We start from the raw sequence: 18,460 nt of genomic DNA on the forward strand, positions 1-18,460 counted from the left end.
GCTAAAAATAAATATGGCGCAAAAACGAATTTCTAACTCATTCTATAAATTTTATGATGTGCAATTTACGAAAAACCCATTTCTTTTTTATCTTAAAATGAAACTCTAAAAATAGAATTTTTTGTTAAATTAAATAAACAATTTGCTGGTAACCAAAATCACAAAATTCGTCAAGCGCCAGGGCAGTACTAAAATAGAAATGTGATTAAGATTACACACAAAATTAATTTGTGAAGGAAGTAAAAATCAGCTAAATATTACAGAGCGGACAAGGCGTAGGATAGACCACATCGGTTATTGTCTCGACTAGGACAGTTATAACATTTCAGTTCAGAAATACATCTGGGAATACATTTGCAAATTTCTTGTGAACACTTCGGATTCTTAATATGGTGTCAGTAAATAAAGTAACTTGCATTATAAAACTAAATGAATTTATTTTTAACAAACTTTGTTTCTTCCAAAGTCTATCCCTCTAAACAATAATTTTGAGAAAAAGATTGAAGTGTTTGAATACAAGGAAAATGATTTTTATAGACCGTCAAAATAAATCAAAAGCTTTATTCAGTTCATAACTTTTCTCAACTTAAGAATACAGATATACAAAAAAAAGGAAGCTTATTTTTTCTGCTATAGCATTACGTATAAAGCATAAAAATATAATATTGAAATAAAAAAAAAATCCAAATTCGAGGAAGAAGAAATAGTAAAGCTATTACAACCAGGGAATTTTTTTCATATAGAATCACCATGTTTCATCGTAATTGGAATGGAAAATTCATTCCTTAGTTAACAAAATTCTTTGGAAAAAAGAAATAACCAGGATTTGGAAACATAATAAGCTCATGAAGGAACCACCAAATGAAACTCTGTTTACATTTCAAATGACAAAGTATGTAGCAGGCAAAAATGAAAATAAAAAAAAGTGCTTACAAAAGCACTGTAAAGTACAGAGTCTTTTCCATCTTTCTTGTTTAATTTGTTATCAGAACAATATTTTTTGAAGTATACATTTAAGATATTAATAAAAAAATTAAAGAAGTCGACTCTTAAAATCCTTGAAAAACCCCTGACTCTTGGAAAATCCACAAAAACTTCCGAATCGAAAACAACTCTGCATAAATGAAACAACTTACAACACCATGAATCCCTCGGCATTTAATTCGCCAAAGTAAATCCTAGACATGAACTCCACTTTCGTCTAATAATCATTTCTTTCCTCGACTAAAGAAGCCTTTTTTTGCTTTGGTAGACCCTTCAACTGGCAATGTTTGCGAACGAGCTACTACTTCTCCCTGCGATTGTCCTGTAGCAAGCTGTAATCGTCGCAACCATCGTTCCATGTCTTCCTGAAAAATTATTTCAATTAAAATAATGCGAAGAGATTATCATCTGGTTATAGTAATGCTTTATTTTACCTGACAATTTCCATCCAGAGTTCAAAAGTTCAAAAAAAAAATTCCAAAACTCACATCGCTGGCAGTTTGCAACAGATACTCCGCTCCAGTAGGAGATTTCAGTGATAAAACATTTTTCTTTTTGGTATATTCCGCTGCGACACTAACTGAACAGCCTTCCAAATTTAACGGTTCCTCCGCGTGAAATAGTATATTTTCTTCCATGTGTTTCTGGTCCTTGAAAAATGCCAATTGTGATCCGCGTAATACTGCGTATACTTTTTCCCATGACCTGGAAAAATGATATTTCAAAAAACTAATCAAAATTTAAATAGCAACTTAGAATTTTAAAATTCCAAACTACACGGAAATCTGACCTGCTTGATGCTTTGCGGTCCAAGGATTCATATGTATGCTTCCTGATTAACACACCTTCAAAAGCACCGCCTACATCAACCCCTAGAACAAAGCAGAAGTTATCAAAAAGTAACACATTTCTATAAATATATTGTAAAACTAAAAAATTTAACGGTTGACATTGTATAAGAAGCGCACTTGAAGAGACGCTCATTTCGATGATCCAGAGAAGTGACAAGGTAATTTCCGAACTATGTTGTTTTGAATACAAGAACACTACCACTAATGAAGTACAAACAATGAAAATCCATGCAAACTATCAGTTTTAAAGATAGAAATAACCAATCCTTGCTTTCTTACCCCGTAAATCGTGTATATCAAAACGAGCCGATCTTGACAATGACAACCGCCAACCAGATGATTCTGATGCCATTAATCGACTATTACGTTCTGCAAGCAGCACAACACTACGATTATTACTATTGTTACATCTACTATCCTAACACGACAGAAACACACTGCTGTGAATTTCAAACGTTGTTCATAAACAGCAGAAATGAAAAATTTATTAAATAATGCAAATTATAGCACATGCACCGAAAAAAAAGCAGAAACAAAATTTCAAAATCCATAAAATATAAAAAGTGCAAAACAAATATGCCCTATTGTTGCATATGCGAAAATCAAGGAGGTAATATCACTTAACTACACAACAGCACCTTTCTTTAGATGAACCTCATCTTAAATAACAATTTTTGTGCTTTGTCCTCTCAAGTAAAATGTAAATTGTATATTGAAAGTATACCAGCAATATATCTGGTTTTTTGCAGTAATGTACCACTATCACAGCTACTCATAGTTGTATCGTGCAAATTTTCGTCACCAAAATCTGCAAAGTGCACTGCAAAACTACATGCACTACAGTAAAACGTGCAACACTTGTATAACACGTGCAAATGTGCATATTGTATGCTTCTTGAAGACAAATGCTATTTTAAAAAATTTTTTTAAAAAATTGCTATATCAGAAACAATTCAAAACGATAGTTAATAAAGAAGTCATGCAGCATTTGTTATAAGAAATTCGCAAAATCATCTCTCGATTATTCCAAATTCTCACCCTTTCGATTATGATTAATTAGGATAGAACTCTAATAATAAATAATAATAATATAGAACTAACATTTAGAAAACCTTTTATTCGTAATTTTTAAGCGGTGACCAAACATTTCTAATGTAAAACAACTAATTAACAACAATATTATACTTGCCATCAGATGTCTGTGGTCCTCTTTCCATTGGTAATGCAGCTTCTGCAGGTCGTTCGCCTGCTGCTGCAGTTGATGTTCGCTGTAGCGTTCCACGGCGTACATCACCACTCGGCCCGCTGAGTGCACGACGTTCCACCTCCTCCATATCTCGCCTTTGCATCTCTTTCAATTCAAACTGGAATCGTCGTACATTAATGCATATTTCAAAAAATGCAATAATTATAAGCGATAATCGTGGCTTCAAACCAGCCACTGCCATATATTAAATAAAGTTGAATATACAAGAAAGAAAAAAAATTTTTTAGTACCAAACTAATAAGTTATCGAAAACTTTTGTTAACAAAGAAAATGAAGTAATAAGGGCAATTATAACTTTTCGAATTTATTATTTTGTGGAAATTTGAGGCCAGTAAGTAATAAGACAATGGAGCTATAGAACTGACAAATCGGTCCTTTAATCTGTATTACTATTAATATTATATTGATTTGAATCAAATTCAAAACTGTCTAATTACGCTTTCTTTCATGATAGTAGATAAAACAATCAGTACGTTTCCATCATTGATGTTGTAAATCAACAACAGCAGCAGGTGTCGTTTAACTACTAATTTCAGCTGGACAGATAACGAATTATAAAAATTATTTTGTACAAACAGAAGTTAAAATAACTTTTAAGTACGGGATACCAATGACATAATGCACTACACAAATTAAACCATGAAAGTGTTGATAATCTTAAACCAAAACTCTAATATGCATAAGAATTTGAAAACAACTGCTGATAAATATTAAAAAAAAAAAAATATTGTACCGTTGTTAATTTTTCCAGTGCTAAGAAACGTTCCTCTTGCGCATTAGCTGACTTCTCGAAAGCTTCATGTTTTTTAATTAGCTTTATTGTCTCTTCCAGATTCCGCTGAAAATATCTCAATTATTATCTCGTACATTTAAGTAAAATAACTCTTTCTAATTTATCTGGTATGCCAGTCCAAACTATTTATTAAAATTGAACAGAGGTTATTTCAAACAAAAAGGCTATAAAATACCCCATATTCTTTCGAAACAAGATATGGTTCCTGCGCCATTAACCAACTTTCAGCTACTGCCGCATCCCTTGCGAACTGATATACTTCCAGGACTAGAAGATGAAATTTATTATAGCAAAAAGATCCACCTATTAATAAGATGATGACTTTTATCAGTCTAGTGCTTACCATTAGCATTATCTTAACATTGTCTGAAAACCTTGGATTTGCTACTCAGTAAGTTGACTGATAGTTCTTCCGAAAATCCGAATTACAGGAAACTCACTTAGCTGCAAATATTCCCAACGATCCTCCCATCGTCGCATCATTTCAGCCCGTTCTGTTGTTAGCTTAATCAATTTCTTTTCAATTTCAGATGATGCGTAATGTTTACGATTCAAAAGATCTCGACCCAGTGATATGCATGCGTTAAAATTCTCTTCACGTGCATCAATTTCGGCCTTCAAGCTCTGGTGATTATTCATCAATAATTCAACACCAGATACATCCTAAAATTAAGAAACTTTTCAGCCATAAGACATCTTTATTCATATTTTCTTTTGAATTACCGAATGTCAGAGTTGGAAACCTGGTAAATTACGAAAGAAATTTTCCTTATAAAACAAACCTTCGGTCTTTCTTGTGATGTCATCTCTCGCTTAACTTCGTTCATCCACAGCAACAAATCTCGGACCATGATCATGAATCGAAAGAGATCTGATGTATCACCTAGTCTCATCGAACGCGCATCACACACTGCACGTAGTTGTCTCCACGCTTTTTGCACTTCTGCTTCACGTGCACCTATCTCGATTGCTCGGTCTCCAGCATAAGCATCACGCAATTCCAATGCATCGCGCTCGATTTGCGCAACTTGCTGACCTATAGCCTCGATATCCTACAAATGAGTTTCATCTGTATTTCTACTATTTCACTGAAATCTACTGAGCCATATTTAATAAGGTACAAAGGAAGTGATACTACGAAAGACATGGCGACTTATTTAACCTGTAAAAGGCTGAAACCAAGTAGAAAACAAACTTTAAGGAAATTTTGATGTTTTCGTTTCAGTGCACCAACTGAAGATGAATCGCGACCAAGATCTTCAGGTATCGAATGATTTTTCTCCAGAATCCGAGATAAACAATCACGACAATCATGGAAAAATTTGTGAAGCATTCTCGATGCTTCTAGCATTTGCATTCGCGTATCGATTAGTTCAAGCAAATTTTCCCATGCTTCGTTCAGGCTATCTTTCCATAGAGCAACTGTTGGAGCATCCGAATGTCCAGTAGCGATTAACTGGGAAGAAAAAAACTCTAACAATAACTACTGAAAACACTAAAAAAAAAAGTTATTCAGAGAATAAGAACCAAAGCCGATTCGAATTTTTTGTCCAATTTGAATTTCGACTTTGGCAATATAAAAAATAAATAAATAAAGTATAAAAATTATACATGATCACATGCATCATTTGCATTTGCTACCCTGTCTAACCCAATATTCTCGGTATCTCGAGCAAATTGTAAGAATCGTTCAATAAGCATTTGCACATGTTCGTAGTCTTGTCCTGGTTCTTGAGAACCAGCGACCAGCTAAAATGAATGTACTATTCACTGCGTAAATCATACACAGTTGGAAACAGAAGTTCGAAAATCTAAATGTAACTCATTCCACAATGGAACGAAAATAACTAAAAAACAATACTTCTTTGTCCGCGATCCATTGTAATAAATCATCAATTTCTCGATGAAGCTCATACAACTGTAATGTCTCATCCAAACGTTTTCGCCTCTCTTTGCACAAATCTTGTAACCCTGCGTATAACTTTTCGATTTGAGCTTGCCGAACATTAATATGTTCCCTATAATAGCAATGTAATTTTAAATAACATTATACAAGAATTATACGCCTTCATTTCTTTAAATTACAAATTAGACTATTCAAGATGATTACCACAAAGGACGTTTTTCATCAACGAATTTTTGAGCTTGTGTAGCCAGATTTCGAATAGTATCTGCATACTGATTGATGTCTTGTTGTAAACGTTCATGGTTTTTAATTTGATTTTCTGTTGAGAATTCATCTTTACCACGTTCATCCTGTAAAAGGGCAGCAAATAGTGGCAAAATATTTCTATATAATAGCTAAACTCTACCTGCCCCTTCCCACTGCAGTAGTAAACTTGATTGTAGACATTATATACATATATATATATATATATATATATATATATATATTCAAAATTTAATCGGTGAATGATAATATTCCATTTTTGTCTTAGTAAATAATGTTTATAATAAAATTTGAAAATTTGGCATAATTATGAATCACAAAAAAATCATATTATAATTTAAAATTTTTTGTTCGCAAAAGTCAAATTTTATGCATTGTAAAAGAAATGTCACTAACAAACCTGCATCATATAAAGCTCCTGCTCACTCATCCATGCTTCTGCTTCATTGCAATCGTACAGAAACTGGTGTGCCCTTTCGCTCTCCGCTAAATGTTCTTTGCGTGCATCCAAACAATCTTTCAAGTTCTAGAATACAGAAAATACAAGAAGTTAAACCTTCTTCAGCAAATTCCATGAACGAACTCTGGTCAAGAAAATTGGAAGAAAAAAAACTAATACCTGCCAAATTTTCATCAATTCATCAATTTTTTGCTGAAATTCTGATCTATGTTCATGGCCTTCATCAATCATTTCACGACCATTTTGGCAGATTTTCTCGATCCATGGCTCGTGGTTATCAATTTCATGCTTCAGTGATTGCATTTTTTTCTGCAGACGATTACAGTCGAACAGATTTTCACCAATCTCTTGCGCTTGTGTCAATGGTAATCGCTCTGCAAATAGTTTCTGATATTTGAGAAAATCAAGAATTTTGAAATCTATGGAAAGCCTGATTTTGTAAATCGTAATTTTCAATAAACTTAGAAGCCTTTAGAAAGAAAATTAAAAATTTCTACCTGCACACCATAGTTTTTCATCTTCAACATCACGCAAAAACTGGTAGGCTCTTTTTTTGCGTTCTAACTGACGACGTCGATCGTCGAGTGGCGCTTGTAATCGTTGTAGTTGTTCCTGTACGGCCAGACGATGCGCTTTAATTGCTTCCACTTCTTCTGGATGCATTTCTTCAAGCTGTGGTTCCATTTGCTAAAAGAATAAATGAAACACTCAAAACAGCAAAGTGATCAAACTTCTCCATTTTCAAGACTTATTGCACCACTGTATTATATCTTTCCTTCAATACTCTACAGCTGAAGAATAATTTTTGAAAGTTCCGTGCAGAAATTTAAGTAACGAGTTAGTTGTGTTTACACAGCACAGAAATTTACAAAACATTCAAAATATCTTAAATACCTGCAGTGAATCTATTTGTGCGGCTCGTTTCACCATTTCACTTTCAATCATCTGCTGCTTCTGCATGGCAACATTAACTGTCGTCAAATCCTGCCCTGTATCTTCAACTGTCATTTGTTGTTGAAGTTGTTCGGCCCAGTCCCAAAATGAAACGATTGTCAAAAACATATAGAAAGAACATCTGTACATAAATATAATCTGTACAGTTACAAGACATTTATGCCTCTGACTAATAATTATCGATTTATTCAACATTATCCATGTGGTAAAAATAAAAAACAAACAAAACAACCTTCATATCTGATATACTTTGTACATAAAGCTGTTGTCGATTGGCATCGAACAACTTCTGTCCTTTTTCTTCTGTAGTTTTCTCGAGTTGCTCCCACTGTATTGACAAATCAGCAATCTGTGGATCAATAGTGCCAAGAAATTCTGGCTTTTCCTCAGCCAGTCTAACTGCTGCATGACGAAGCTGTACGAGTCGTTCACGATTCGATTGCAGCTCTGATTGGAATGCCTGATGGCGCATGAATTTCGACGTTATTGTTTTGGCATCTCTGAAAGCCATAGAAAAAGGGTCTCTAACATAGAAATGTGAAAAGCAGATGTCTTTATAGCTTCTAGTGAACTCGAATTTCCAATTTTATAAAATATCAGTTTCACTTAACCTGTAAGTTTCATCTTGGGCACGAATCATCTTTTCTTCAATCCATTCCCGCAGTTCTTCACAATCCGACAAGAACTGTTGTAATGCAAGGGAATCCTTGAGTTTATTAAATGACAGTACAGCTTTTTCGCGATTGGCTTCGCGACGTTCTTCTATATTTCGAGCTTTCTTATGAATTTTATCAGCTGAATAATGGCCATCACTACAAAGTTGGTCGCCAAAAGATACAACTGCCTAAATGACTTTGAAATGCAATAACCAATAAAACAATATATGAAAGAAAAAAAATAATGAAACAATTTTTTTAACAATTTGAAATTTAAAGCAGAGCTGAAAAACCAAACGAACGCGAAAAAACTTTGCAATTATAAATCGCACCTTAATTTTTTCATCGTTAGCATCCATGGTTGTCAAAAAGTCTTGATGTCTCTTGAGCATATTTTCAGCCTGTTCCAATGAAGTCGGTGTTTCATCTTTTGATAAATAATTTTCTTGTTGTGAAAGCATAACTTCAGCTTGTTTTGCATCACGGAGAAACATCTAAAATATTTTAATTCATATACCCTGGCTAAAATGAAATTGAAGAACGATTTTATAGCAGAAAGAAATATTCAACCAAAACTTGAAATCACCATCGAAATTAATACTTACCTGCAAATTAAGTCCTTGGCTAAGGAGATGCTGCCGATTATCCCACATTCGTTGTAATTCTTCCCAACCTTCTTCTAGTCCAACAAGGCGTTGACGTAAGAACATATACTGTGGGTCCGTCTGATCTTGCGTTACTCGATCACCCATCGCTCGCATCTATAACCAAAATAAATGACGAAATTATTGTTATACATTGTCCCTTAAATAAGACTTTCCGTTAACTATAATCTAAAAAAAAAAGTTGAGTTTTGGTTTTTTACATTACTGTAACTAACTTTAACATAATCTTCCGCATAGCCATCAATTTCTTCCCGAATTGCTGCATGCTGATTAAGCAATTGTTCAGCATCAGCCAGAGATTGTGGTTCGTCTTCTGAAGCAACCTAAAATACACAGCAAGTTTACTAGAAAATTAGTACTAATTTTACACAACTTAGATGTTTTGAAACTCTAATATCAAACTATATGATTTTGCTTTGAATGACGTGAACTAATTAAATGTTTATTCCCTGAAATATATAATGACCAAGATTTATACTTGTCTTTGTGTAGCAGTTAACCAAGCTTGAAAATGATCCAGGTCACGAAGGAATCGTTGCAAATCACCAGCTTCATCAAGTTTTGCCTCATGCTCACGCACACGTCTGTTGAGTATATCCCAAGCTATATGTATTCGCTTGATATCTTCTCGTATCTGTGCTGCATCTGCAGGTTTTTCCTTCTCAATTTCCGACGCTTCTTTTTGCAATGAATCTAGTTTAGCCTAAAATGATGAACTGACTAGAACTTCCTAAAGATTGAAGTTTTTGAAATTTTTGATTTGTGATAACACTCTGTATCACTTTAATGTGTGAGACGCGGTGAACCAAATCTGAGCGTCTTATTTTCTAATTTAGTAGCATTGGCACCACTAAGAACCATCACAAGTTTACTGCTCGTTAAAAGAATCGAACAATTTCTAAAGTTTTTTTTGTTTTCACACTGTTTTTATCCAAACCTTGCAGAAGATGAGTTTAAGTTTGTTCTGAATTGAGAAAATTTATTACCTGAATAGCACCGAGGTCGCGCTCCATCATAGACAAACGGCGCTGAAGTTTCATAACACCGGTGAGGTCATTAGTAAGTTCATCAGCATCTTCAAGTACCCGGGTTTTGTCTTCAATCCAAGAAACTGTTTCTTGGCAGTCGATACGGAATGTTTCCAAACGATGTGCTTGATCAAGTTCAGATCTTTTCTGATCAACCATATCACGCAGTTGCGCCCATCTGAATTCTGGTTGATGAGATTTTCGAAGCAAAATTCTCCACAGTAAGAGCATGAAAACCCATGAAAATATTGAAAATAATGAGATGGAAATAATTAAATTTGCTTACCTCGCATTGAGCTTATTCTGCCTTTGCAAAATTTCATCTGAATTTGGATGATCAACATGAAGAAGTTGACGTGCAAGTTCGTTTACAGTAGCAACCTTAGCTGCCTGATTGTTCATATCAGCTTCAAGGGTTTCGAAACGATGTTTCATGATTTCGACTTCTTCCAAATCATCAGTTGGTACTAGTGTTGCTAACAATTTGCCCTGTAAGACATACAACCAATTTCTACCACGTCTCTTCATGTTGTCAGATTAAAAATCCATAAAAATTTCCTTTCAGATTTCAGATTCAAAACGTACTTTCTCATCAATCCATGCTTCAATAATATCTGCATCACTGAACAATTTGTATAAAGACAATGCATCCAGCAAACGTTGCTTTCTAAGTCGTGCAAGTTCTTCCAATTCTGCCTTTCGTCTTTCAGTCATATCAAGACGTCTTCTTACGTCTGGGTGTTCACGAGCCTCAGGCGGTAAAGATTCTGCCTAGAATGATGGAAATGTGAAATCATAACAGTACATCTATTAGAGAACAAAAAAACTGCGTTTATGTGAATTGGAATAACTTAAAATAAACTTAACGTTTATTAAGGTAGTATATTACTATCACACGAGGTAACTTTCCTCGTCATCAGCATGAAAAAAACATTCCCAAAACGCACCTGCATATGCAACTGTTTGATATTTTCTTCGAATTTAAGTAAATCATCGCTAACATCATCATGCTTCTTGATAAGTAATTGCACGGTACCCTCATCTTTCCCAACATCTTCACTACCCACCAAACGAAGAGTGTCAACAAGATATGCGTCAACGTCGTCAGCATCGTTGAAGAACTGATAGTAATTGACACCTCCGGAAAGTCGTACATGACGTTCTGCAGCCAACTCTTTCAGCTTATTGAAATAATCACGAATTGTAGCCAAGCGACTATTTATAGCTTCCGCACCTGAAAATGATTAATAATTTGACGATATTTTATTTTTTATATGTTACTATTTATTTTCTAAATATAATTGCAGTGAAAAAAAATTTGCGCTATTCTTTAAAGAGGGCAATAACGTAAGCTAACAGATGCGAATTTATCGCTTAAAGAAGATTACTGCCATATGCTTCCTTGACTAATTTCAAATGAGAAGCACCTAGGTATGGGTAAAAGTGAAAATAAAATTGGAAAACAGAAACTGCTAACAAAGAAACCAAATTTAAATATTATTGTTGCTTCTATAGAAAACATAAAATTAATTTCTTCTGCAGTACAGATGTTCCTAAGATTGAGTGTTATTTTATCTAATCAACCTGATTCTGAAGTTAACCTAAAAGATCTTTCCCTGTTGTTGAACATATATGAATTTTATGCGACCATTAAGCGTAGAAAGCTTTCATCCAATGTGATAAATAAATCACACAAGAATGAAAGGACGTTGTTCACTAAATGTCTTACGATAATGGAATTATTTAAATTAAGACATTTACATACAAGTTTTAAGAACTATTCAGCTATCACTCAATCTCAGGACTGGTCGAAAAATAAAAATCCAAAAAATTTATAATCAGCGTAACAAAATTTCAATGATTATGGAGCTGGAAAATGAAAACTAAGATGTTATCCGCTATAAAATCTATGAATTTAAGAAGTATGAAGCCAACCTGGAATCTTCTCTTCCTGCAACTGCTGCCCCTCATTTTCGAGATCGTCCAGTCGTTTACCAACTATATCAAGTGACTGTTCAGCATTTTTGTGTTTAGCTAGTAGCAGTGACACGGAAACCATGTCACGACCAGTATCTGGTGAAGTGAGTACTTGTTCCATATCTTTTAAGTTATGCTCCAATTCATCAACATCCCACCAAAATTGACATAAACGTTTATTATCCTCCAAACGACGCTTGCGTTCCACTGCTAATTCGTTTAGCTCTGCATAACGATCCAACAAAATCTGCATTCTCTCTTCAACTAATGACGGTTCCACTGGTTTGTAACCACTACCATCCGGACCATTTGGTAAAGCAAATTTTTCTGCTTGACTATTCACATTTTTAACACGGTTGCCAACGATATTGATATCTGATTCCAAAAGTGAATGCTTCTGCAGTAAGTCTTCGACATCCATAAGATGCTGACCCAGGTCTTCAGATAAAAGACGAACCTAAATTTTGTCAATATAAATGCAAACATGAACATTTAGTTATAAACATTCACTCAGTGCCTAAGTTTGGAAACACTTATTTTGAAATTTTGTGCTTTTAATGATTTGCAAGGAAAGACTTGTAAGTTTGTTAATGGATGTTGCTTATATATACCAAAGCTAAAGATTGGCAATTACCTTGATTTCATCACACCAATCCAAAACATAGACCATTTCATGGAAAATTCGCTGAACTGCCATAGAAAGTTCCAAACGAACACGGCGTGCCAACAATAATTCAAGAAGGTAATTCCACAATCGTAGCACATTCTCTTTTCTGCAAAGTCATTATATTAAAAACTCGAGACAGAGATAATTTAGTGAAGTTTCAGTCAGTAAGTTAATACTGGGAGACAGTTAAGCTAGTGTTAAGTACTAACTGAAGCTGATATGTGTACTGAAATGTATCGTGATATTATTATATACAGCGGCATGTCAATATAACATTATAATAACATGAAAGAAAAAAGAAAGAAATTTGGCGATGTTAGAAATAAACATGACCTGTCATTAATTCGGTCAATATCATGATAATTTTCAGCTTCCAATTCACCAGCAACAGCAACAACTGCTTGTACACGTTCTTCATATGCATAAATGTCTGTCTCTATTGCTTCGTGTTTTTTTGTTGCCGCCTAAAAAAGTATTTATATTATAGTTCTTACATTCTAAACGTGCATCAAAGCGCAAAAATGGTTCCCATTTCCAACAATGTCGATAAAACAAAATTCAAAAAGCCATAATGCTTCCTCGTACTCTCTAAAATACTTGTTATCTTAGTTGAAAGACGTTTCAAAACACCACAAACACAGTCCATGCAGATAACAAAGGTATGAGTTTTCTTTAATAAATTTTTTTAATGCCATAAGTTGCTTACCTCTACACTAGCCAAATCAGTGCCAAAGTTATCCTGACTAACAAGTCGCTGATTTTCGCTAAGCCATGTTTCTCGCATGCTCGCCTTGCGGTCGAATCGAGCTGCCAGTTGCTCAAGTTTCTCTTGTCTAAAAAATCCTTCTTACCAATGTAAAACAAATGTATGCTATCAACATACTAAAAATTTTTGAAGAACACTTTTTAAGTGGGCATTCATGCGAAAGAAGTTTCTAGTCCATCGAAATAAAACCAGGTCAAAGGGTCACAATTTACCTAATAATTTCCTCTTTCAGTGCCAGTTCCCTTTCATGTTCTGCTCTTTCCAAATTCTCCCAAGCTCGATTGATGTCTGCGATTAATTTGCCATCCCTTGGCAAATATGGTCTCTGATTGTTGGCACGCATACGACTACGAATAGTGAAAAGAAGTACTTCTAATTCACCTTTTTCATTGAACCTAGAAGTACAAGTGAGATGAGAATAAATTCCTGAAATTTAAATAGTGGTAAAAAAATTTGGTAAAACTCTATGGATTGAGTTACGGTAGATCTGGAAAAAAGATAATTATCTTTGTCAAATTTGATGATTTAAATAGCAGAAAATGTAGTAACAAGTGTTCGAAAAATTCCGCATTACTTCGGCGGTTTTTCTTGCGTGCGATAATTGTTAAACTCAGCAAGCTGTTTCTGTACACCGTTCAACGAATTGACAAAATGACGATCATTCAGTGATTCAATAGTTTGTCGAATCCATTCCAGTAAGTCGCTCGATAAACGCTCATAATTATTTATCAGCTTTTCATTCTCCACCAATTCATTCACAACCTGATATCAAGCACTGCACTTGATAAGTTTTGAGAGTTAACCCACAACATAACAAAATAAGCTAAAGTTCCTACAAAACTAATTGATCAGCAGAAAAACCACCTTCCCAATTCTTTTTCCCTGGATAGTTTCTTGCTTCATTTTATTGAAATAATGGTAGTACGTCACGACATAAGTGATGATTGATTTCTCATCAGGCATATCGATATTCACATCTGCAATGGTCAACTATAAGATATATCAAAACAAGAAAGTGACAACAGAAACACAGAAAAAGACGAATGTTAGAACTGTAATAAAGATCTAATCAATAACCATTTATCTAAAACATTTTGGAAATTACAAATTTATAGAAACCTTCAGGGTCTAAGAATTTGATCAGTCCAAGTTGTTGCTCAGCTATTTCGAATGCGTTACTCAGGTTGTAAAGTGCATTGGATTTTTGCAACTTTTCATATTCTATGAGATCGGGACGATGTTTATGAATAAGTGCATTGAATGCCAAGCCATCACGCCATGAAGTACTGAAGTTCCGGACGTTTACATTCGGATAACCAGCTGTCTTCATTTGACACCACAGTAATAAAGCCTCTTTAGCACTGCGTGTCTCTTGGTTGTCTGCATCTTCGAATGTAATATCTTGAATCTAGAACAATAAATAAACGGATAATCATTTGAAATTTAAAATGGAAATGTTTCGCAGACACTGCTTCCTGACTGATTATAAAAATCAAAATGAACTGAATATTTTAGATATCTTAGTAATTTGCCTAAATTTAATCACAAGAGCATAATTAGATCCTTAGTATGTTTTTGAAAAATGAATTTAATGCTCAAATTGTTAGGAGTAGAACAGAAAATATAATTAAAGGAGGAATTATTTCAATATAACCTATTAATTAATTGAAACAAGGTTTGCTTAGTAAAATACAAGAGCCTTACAGCAATCAATTTTTGCAGATATGTATCTATCTAATTTTTTAGAAGAAATGACATAAATAATTTATTATTTTTATCTTTTTCTTTTACCAAATTTTTCTTGATTTGTTGTGTTTCACGTAAATAAAGACATCTAGGGATCTTCACAAATAACTGTAACTGCCAGATCCAAATAATATAAAACCTATAAAGAAAGAGGTATTAAACCTGAAATCGTAAAATAATGGTCCAGATAAGACCCAATGTTAGTCGGGGGTTGCCATCTACAACATCATGTGACCCGAGATTCTCCAGATGAACATGCTGGTCGCGCAAAAACTGCAACCCTTTGTCCACGTTTTCAAGACAATGTATACGCATTCTACCACGAGTTGGTTTTGGCTGAAATTTTTTGGTTTTTCACAAGCGTATTGTGCTTTACCAAAAAAGAAAAAAAGAATCTAAGAATCCAATGACTTGATGCAAAATAATATTACTATATGATATAATTTAAGATATAAAATTTGAGGGGCCAAACTCTTTATGCATATATACAATAAACGTAACTTAAATTTTGTATCTTCAAAGATGTAAAAGAAAACACTTCGTGAAAAAAACAATATCAACAGGTGTGAGCAATACAGCATCTCGAATGGTCGAAGTCATATTTACTGAATCTACATAACTTTTACTTTGATTACTTGTTCTATTTTGGTTTCACTGTTTTCATAATTATCTATGAATTACAAACCAAACCTATTTCCATAGTTTTTATCCTATATTGCTAAAATTAATTCCATTCCTGTCAAAAGCAATGGATCTAACAAACTGCTTTCCATTCTTTTAAGACCTGATGGACAAATATTCTGCGCCACCTAATTTATACCAAAGAATTACAAATTTGAATAACATGCAATTTCAAAAATGGCTATAATTTTGTACATTAACCTGTCAATTTCAAATTCCTTATTGGCATTTTCTATACAAACAACTGTTTGGTGAATACTTTCACAACGATGAACAAACTTTATATATTTATTCCTTCCAGCTAAAGGATGAACATAAAAAAAGATGAAAACAATCACCTTACTTTCTTTAAAGTTGATTTATGAAGTAGCAGAAACTTATTGAAGGAAGCACTAACAAATATTACGAAGTATTTCCCTTGTTGTCAATTTTCAATGACAATTAAAACTTTTCACTTTAGTTTCCAGCATATAATTTGCTCTAGTTTTCTCTGTTGAACTCTTTAAAAATCAAGGTCGCTAAAAATTGTTCGCTTTTTCTTGCCTCTATTTCAAATTTCAACTTTAATTTCTATTCAATTTCTTTTTTTTTCAAATTTCCTCATTGGAATAAAGTCGGTTGCAATAAAAAATCTTTTTCAGTTTCTGATCATGCTTTTCTATGATTTCTTTTCGGTTTCTCTTCGTGGTTCTCTGTGAGTAGAGAGAACTGCAAATGTCCCTCTTTCTTTAGAGTGCACCAATTCATCTCTTCCTATGAATTATATTCTAGCTTAAAAAGAACTGGGAAGAAGGAATAGAGTGAATAATGACAGCAAGCGACAGTTATCAGTGGGATAGATTAGCGACAGAAATTGTCTCGTAATCCAGAACATTATTTCGTTTCACATAAACCTAATATATACATATGCATGATATGTTTAGGTATATTTCATCTCCTTTACATAAAAAGAAAATATATCATCCAAAATGCATGTTCACTATATAATATTCAACTTTTTCTCTTCAAAGTTGTTCAGAAAATTTATAAGATGGCAGGAAGAAAAAGAAAACGTAACCAAATAAGTTATTATTATTCCGCCCAAATAATCTGACTATTCATTAAAGCAAAAGCAAGGAGAACTAGAAAATTAAATGTAAAAAAAACTGCCGAGCAACAGACCAGAAGCTACTATCATCCTTACCGTTTCAGGATATCTTTTCCTACATTATGTTTTTGAGAAGTAAACCACCAAGAACTTTTTAAGATTTCATATATCTAAAAAACAAGGAAAAGCTACCAAGCGCTCGCCAGAGAGCACCTCGAGAAGTCTGATGAGCATCTTGCCATCACGCATATCCATGTATAAATCGTGTATTTTGCAATTCACCGGCAAAAGATGTGAATTAACCCATTTGGTAAAAGTTTTCTTCTGAACATTTTCACGCTCATCTGAAAGAACAAGTTTAGCGACGGGAAAATAAGAACGAAATTATTCCATCACTAAGGAACATAACGAAACAAACCAGCAAGAGCTTTGATGCGCGAACGCTCGAAGAGTCTGGCAGAAGAATTCTCGTCGTACTCCTCGTAATCCTCGATCCGACCATTATAATCGTGACCTCGCACGGCTATATCGGTCGTCATCGCCTGTAAATTACCTTTCACACGGTTATCCTTAAACGAAATAGTACGTAATTTATTAAAGTATACGTCGCACAACGTTGATGATTCAAAAATGATGCATGACAAACGATGCCACAAGTTACGAAATGAGAATTGTCCATTAGAACAAGACTTTGCAAGTATCCTTAACTCATCCATGCGAAGATGTGCTCTTCCTTTCAAAATAAAAAGCAAAAAAATAAAAACACTGGCCAGGAACTCGTGAAATTCTTATCTTTGTTTACAATAATAAAAAAAACTACCTGAAATGACATGTACTACGATAACTTCGCATGTTCCCTTTAAAAGGAAACTAATCTGTCCTCTGCAATTTCAGATAATCTCATCTTCCCTTCTCCGTTATCCACATTGATAAACAAAAGGATGTCACCTGACTGACAGAGGACTTATTCATTACAGACTTACATACAGACCGATCAATACATATGCATTTTTCTCATTTTGCAATAGAAAAACTGATGTCGGTGTAGAAGTAAACGAATTTTGGAAATGTAAGTTTCATCCACTCAATGTAAATGTAAACTCTAAATGAAAGTTAAATTATGTGACACATGAAATACTACTAGAAGAATTGATCATTCTACAGAGTGACAATAAAAGTGAGATGAACTCCGCGTGCTCATCTTCCGTGCCATCAGAGCGCTAGCAAAATGATGTAAACATGATGTTAATGGATGAATCTCAACAAATTCAACAGATTTAATGAGATGTTTGAGTAGAAAAGATGCTAAATTTTAAGTTAAAGAGCACAGGTACAACACTCACATTCTTTTGCTTTTATTGAAATGTGCATGTCAAGCCTTTTCAATATTGACACCACCGAATTTGTTCGCATAGCCATCGTGGCGCATCTGTCACTGATGTCACAAGATTCTGCAACAAACGCCATCCAATCGAGACATTAGCTGTCTATTTATTTGAACCCATTCCGATATAACATAAATGAGATGTTTGTATAATTCAACTGTACATATATATGTATACAGAAAGAATACACAAAAGAGAGAAAGAGAAAGGGAAGATTATAGACTCAGGTATAACACTGAGAACATGGTTGTGGAATTTCTGGAAGGGGATTGGATCAGGTTGGAATAAGACAAAACTGCATTGGACAGATTTCCGAATACAGA

The 18,460-nt window shown here is 34.1% G+C and overlaps 1 protein-coding gene across 1 annotated transcript; it reads right to left on the reverse strand.

Annotated features, from left to right (window-relative positions):
* Positions 1-1,208: 1,208 nt before the first annotated feature.
* Bma-unc-70 (beta-G spectrin, identical) lies at positions 1,209-17,291 on the reverse strand (the record flags this gene model as incomplete). The annotated part of the gene is made up of 39 exons (XM_043081689.1): positions 1,209-1,349; positions 1,473-1,689; positions 1,775-1,856; positions 2,115-2,204; positions 2,560-2,643; positions 3,025-3,199; positions 3,836-3,940; positions 4,071-4,162; positions 4,336-4,558; positions 4,678-4,947; positions 5,091-5,351; positions 5,507-5,644; positions 5,757-5,913; positions 6,006-6,151; positions 6,466-6,591; positions 6,685-6,899; positions 7,023-7,212; positions 7,420-7,617; positions 7,712-7,979; positions 8,091-8,323; positions 8,468-8,629; positions 8,741-8,896; positions 9,016-9,123; positions 9,279-9,503; positions 9,787-10,006; positions 10,115-10,317; positions 10,414-10,599; positions 10,776-11,062; positions 11,764-12,262; positions 12,440-12,578; positions 12,806-12,936; positions 13,179-13,305; positions 13,451-13,633; positions 13,813-14,000; positions 14,103-14,215; positions 14,358-14,646; positions 15,147-15,320; positions 16,945-17,096; positions 17,171-17,291. The coding sequence occupies 39 exons, from the start codon at positions 17,289-17,291 to the stop codon at positions 1,209-1,211; spliced, it is 7,074 nt and encodes a 2,357-aa protein (XP_042937623.1).
* Between the last annotated feature and the right edge of the window lie 1,169 nt (positions 17,292-18,460).

The sequence above is a fragment of the Brugia malayi genome (assembly GCF_000002995.4).
Source record: "Brugia malayi strain FR3 genome assembly, contig: Bm_v4_Chr4_scaffold_001, whole genome shotgun sequence".
Classification (NCBI taxonomy): Eukaryota; Metazoa; Nematoda; class Chromadorea; order Rhabditida; family Onchocercidae; genus Brugia; species Brugia malayi.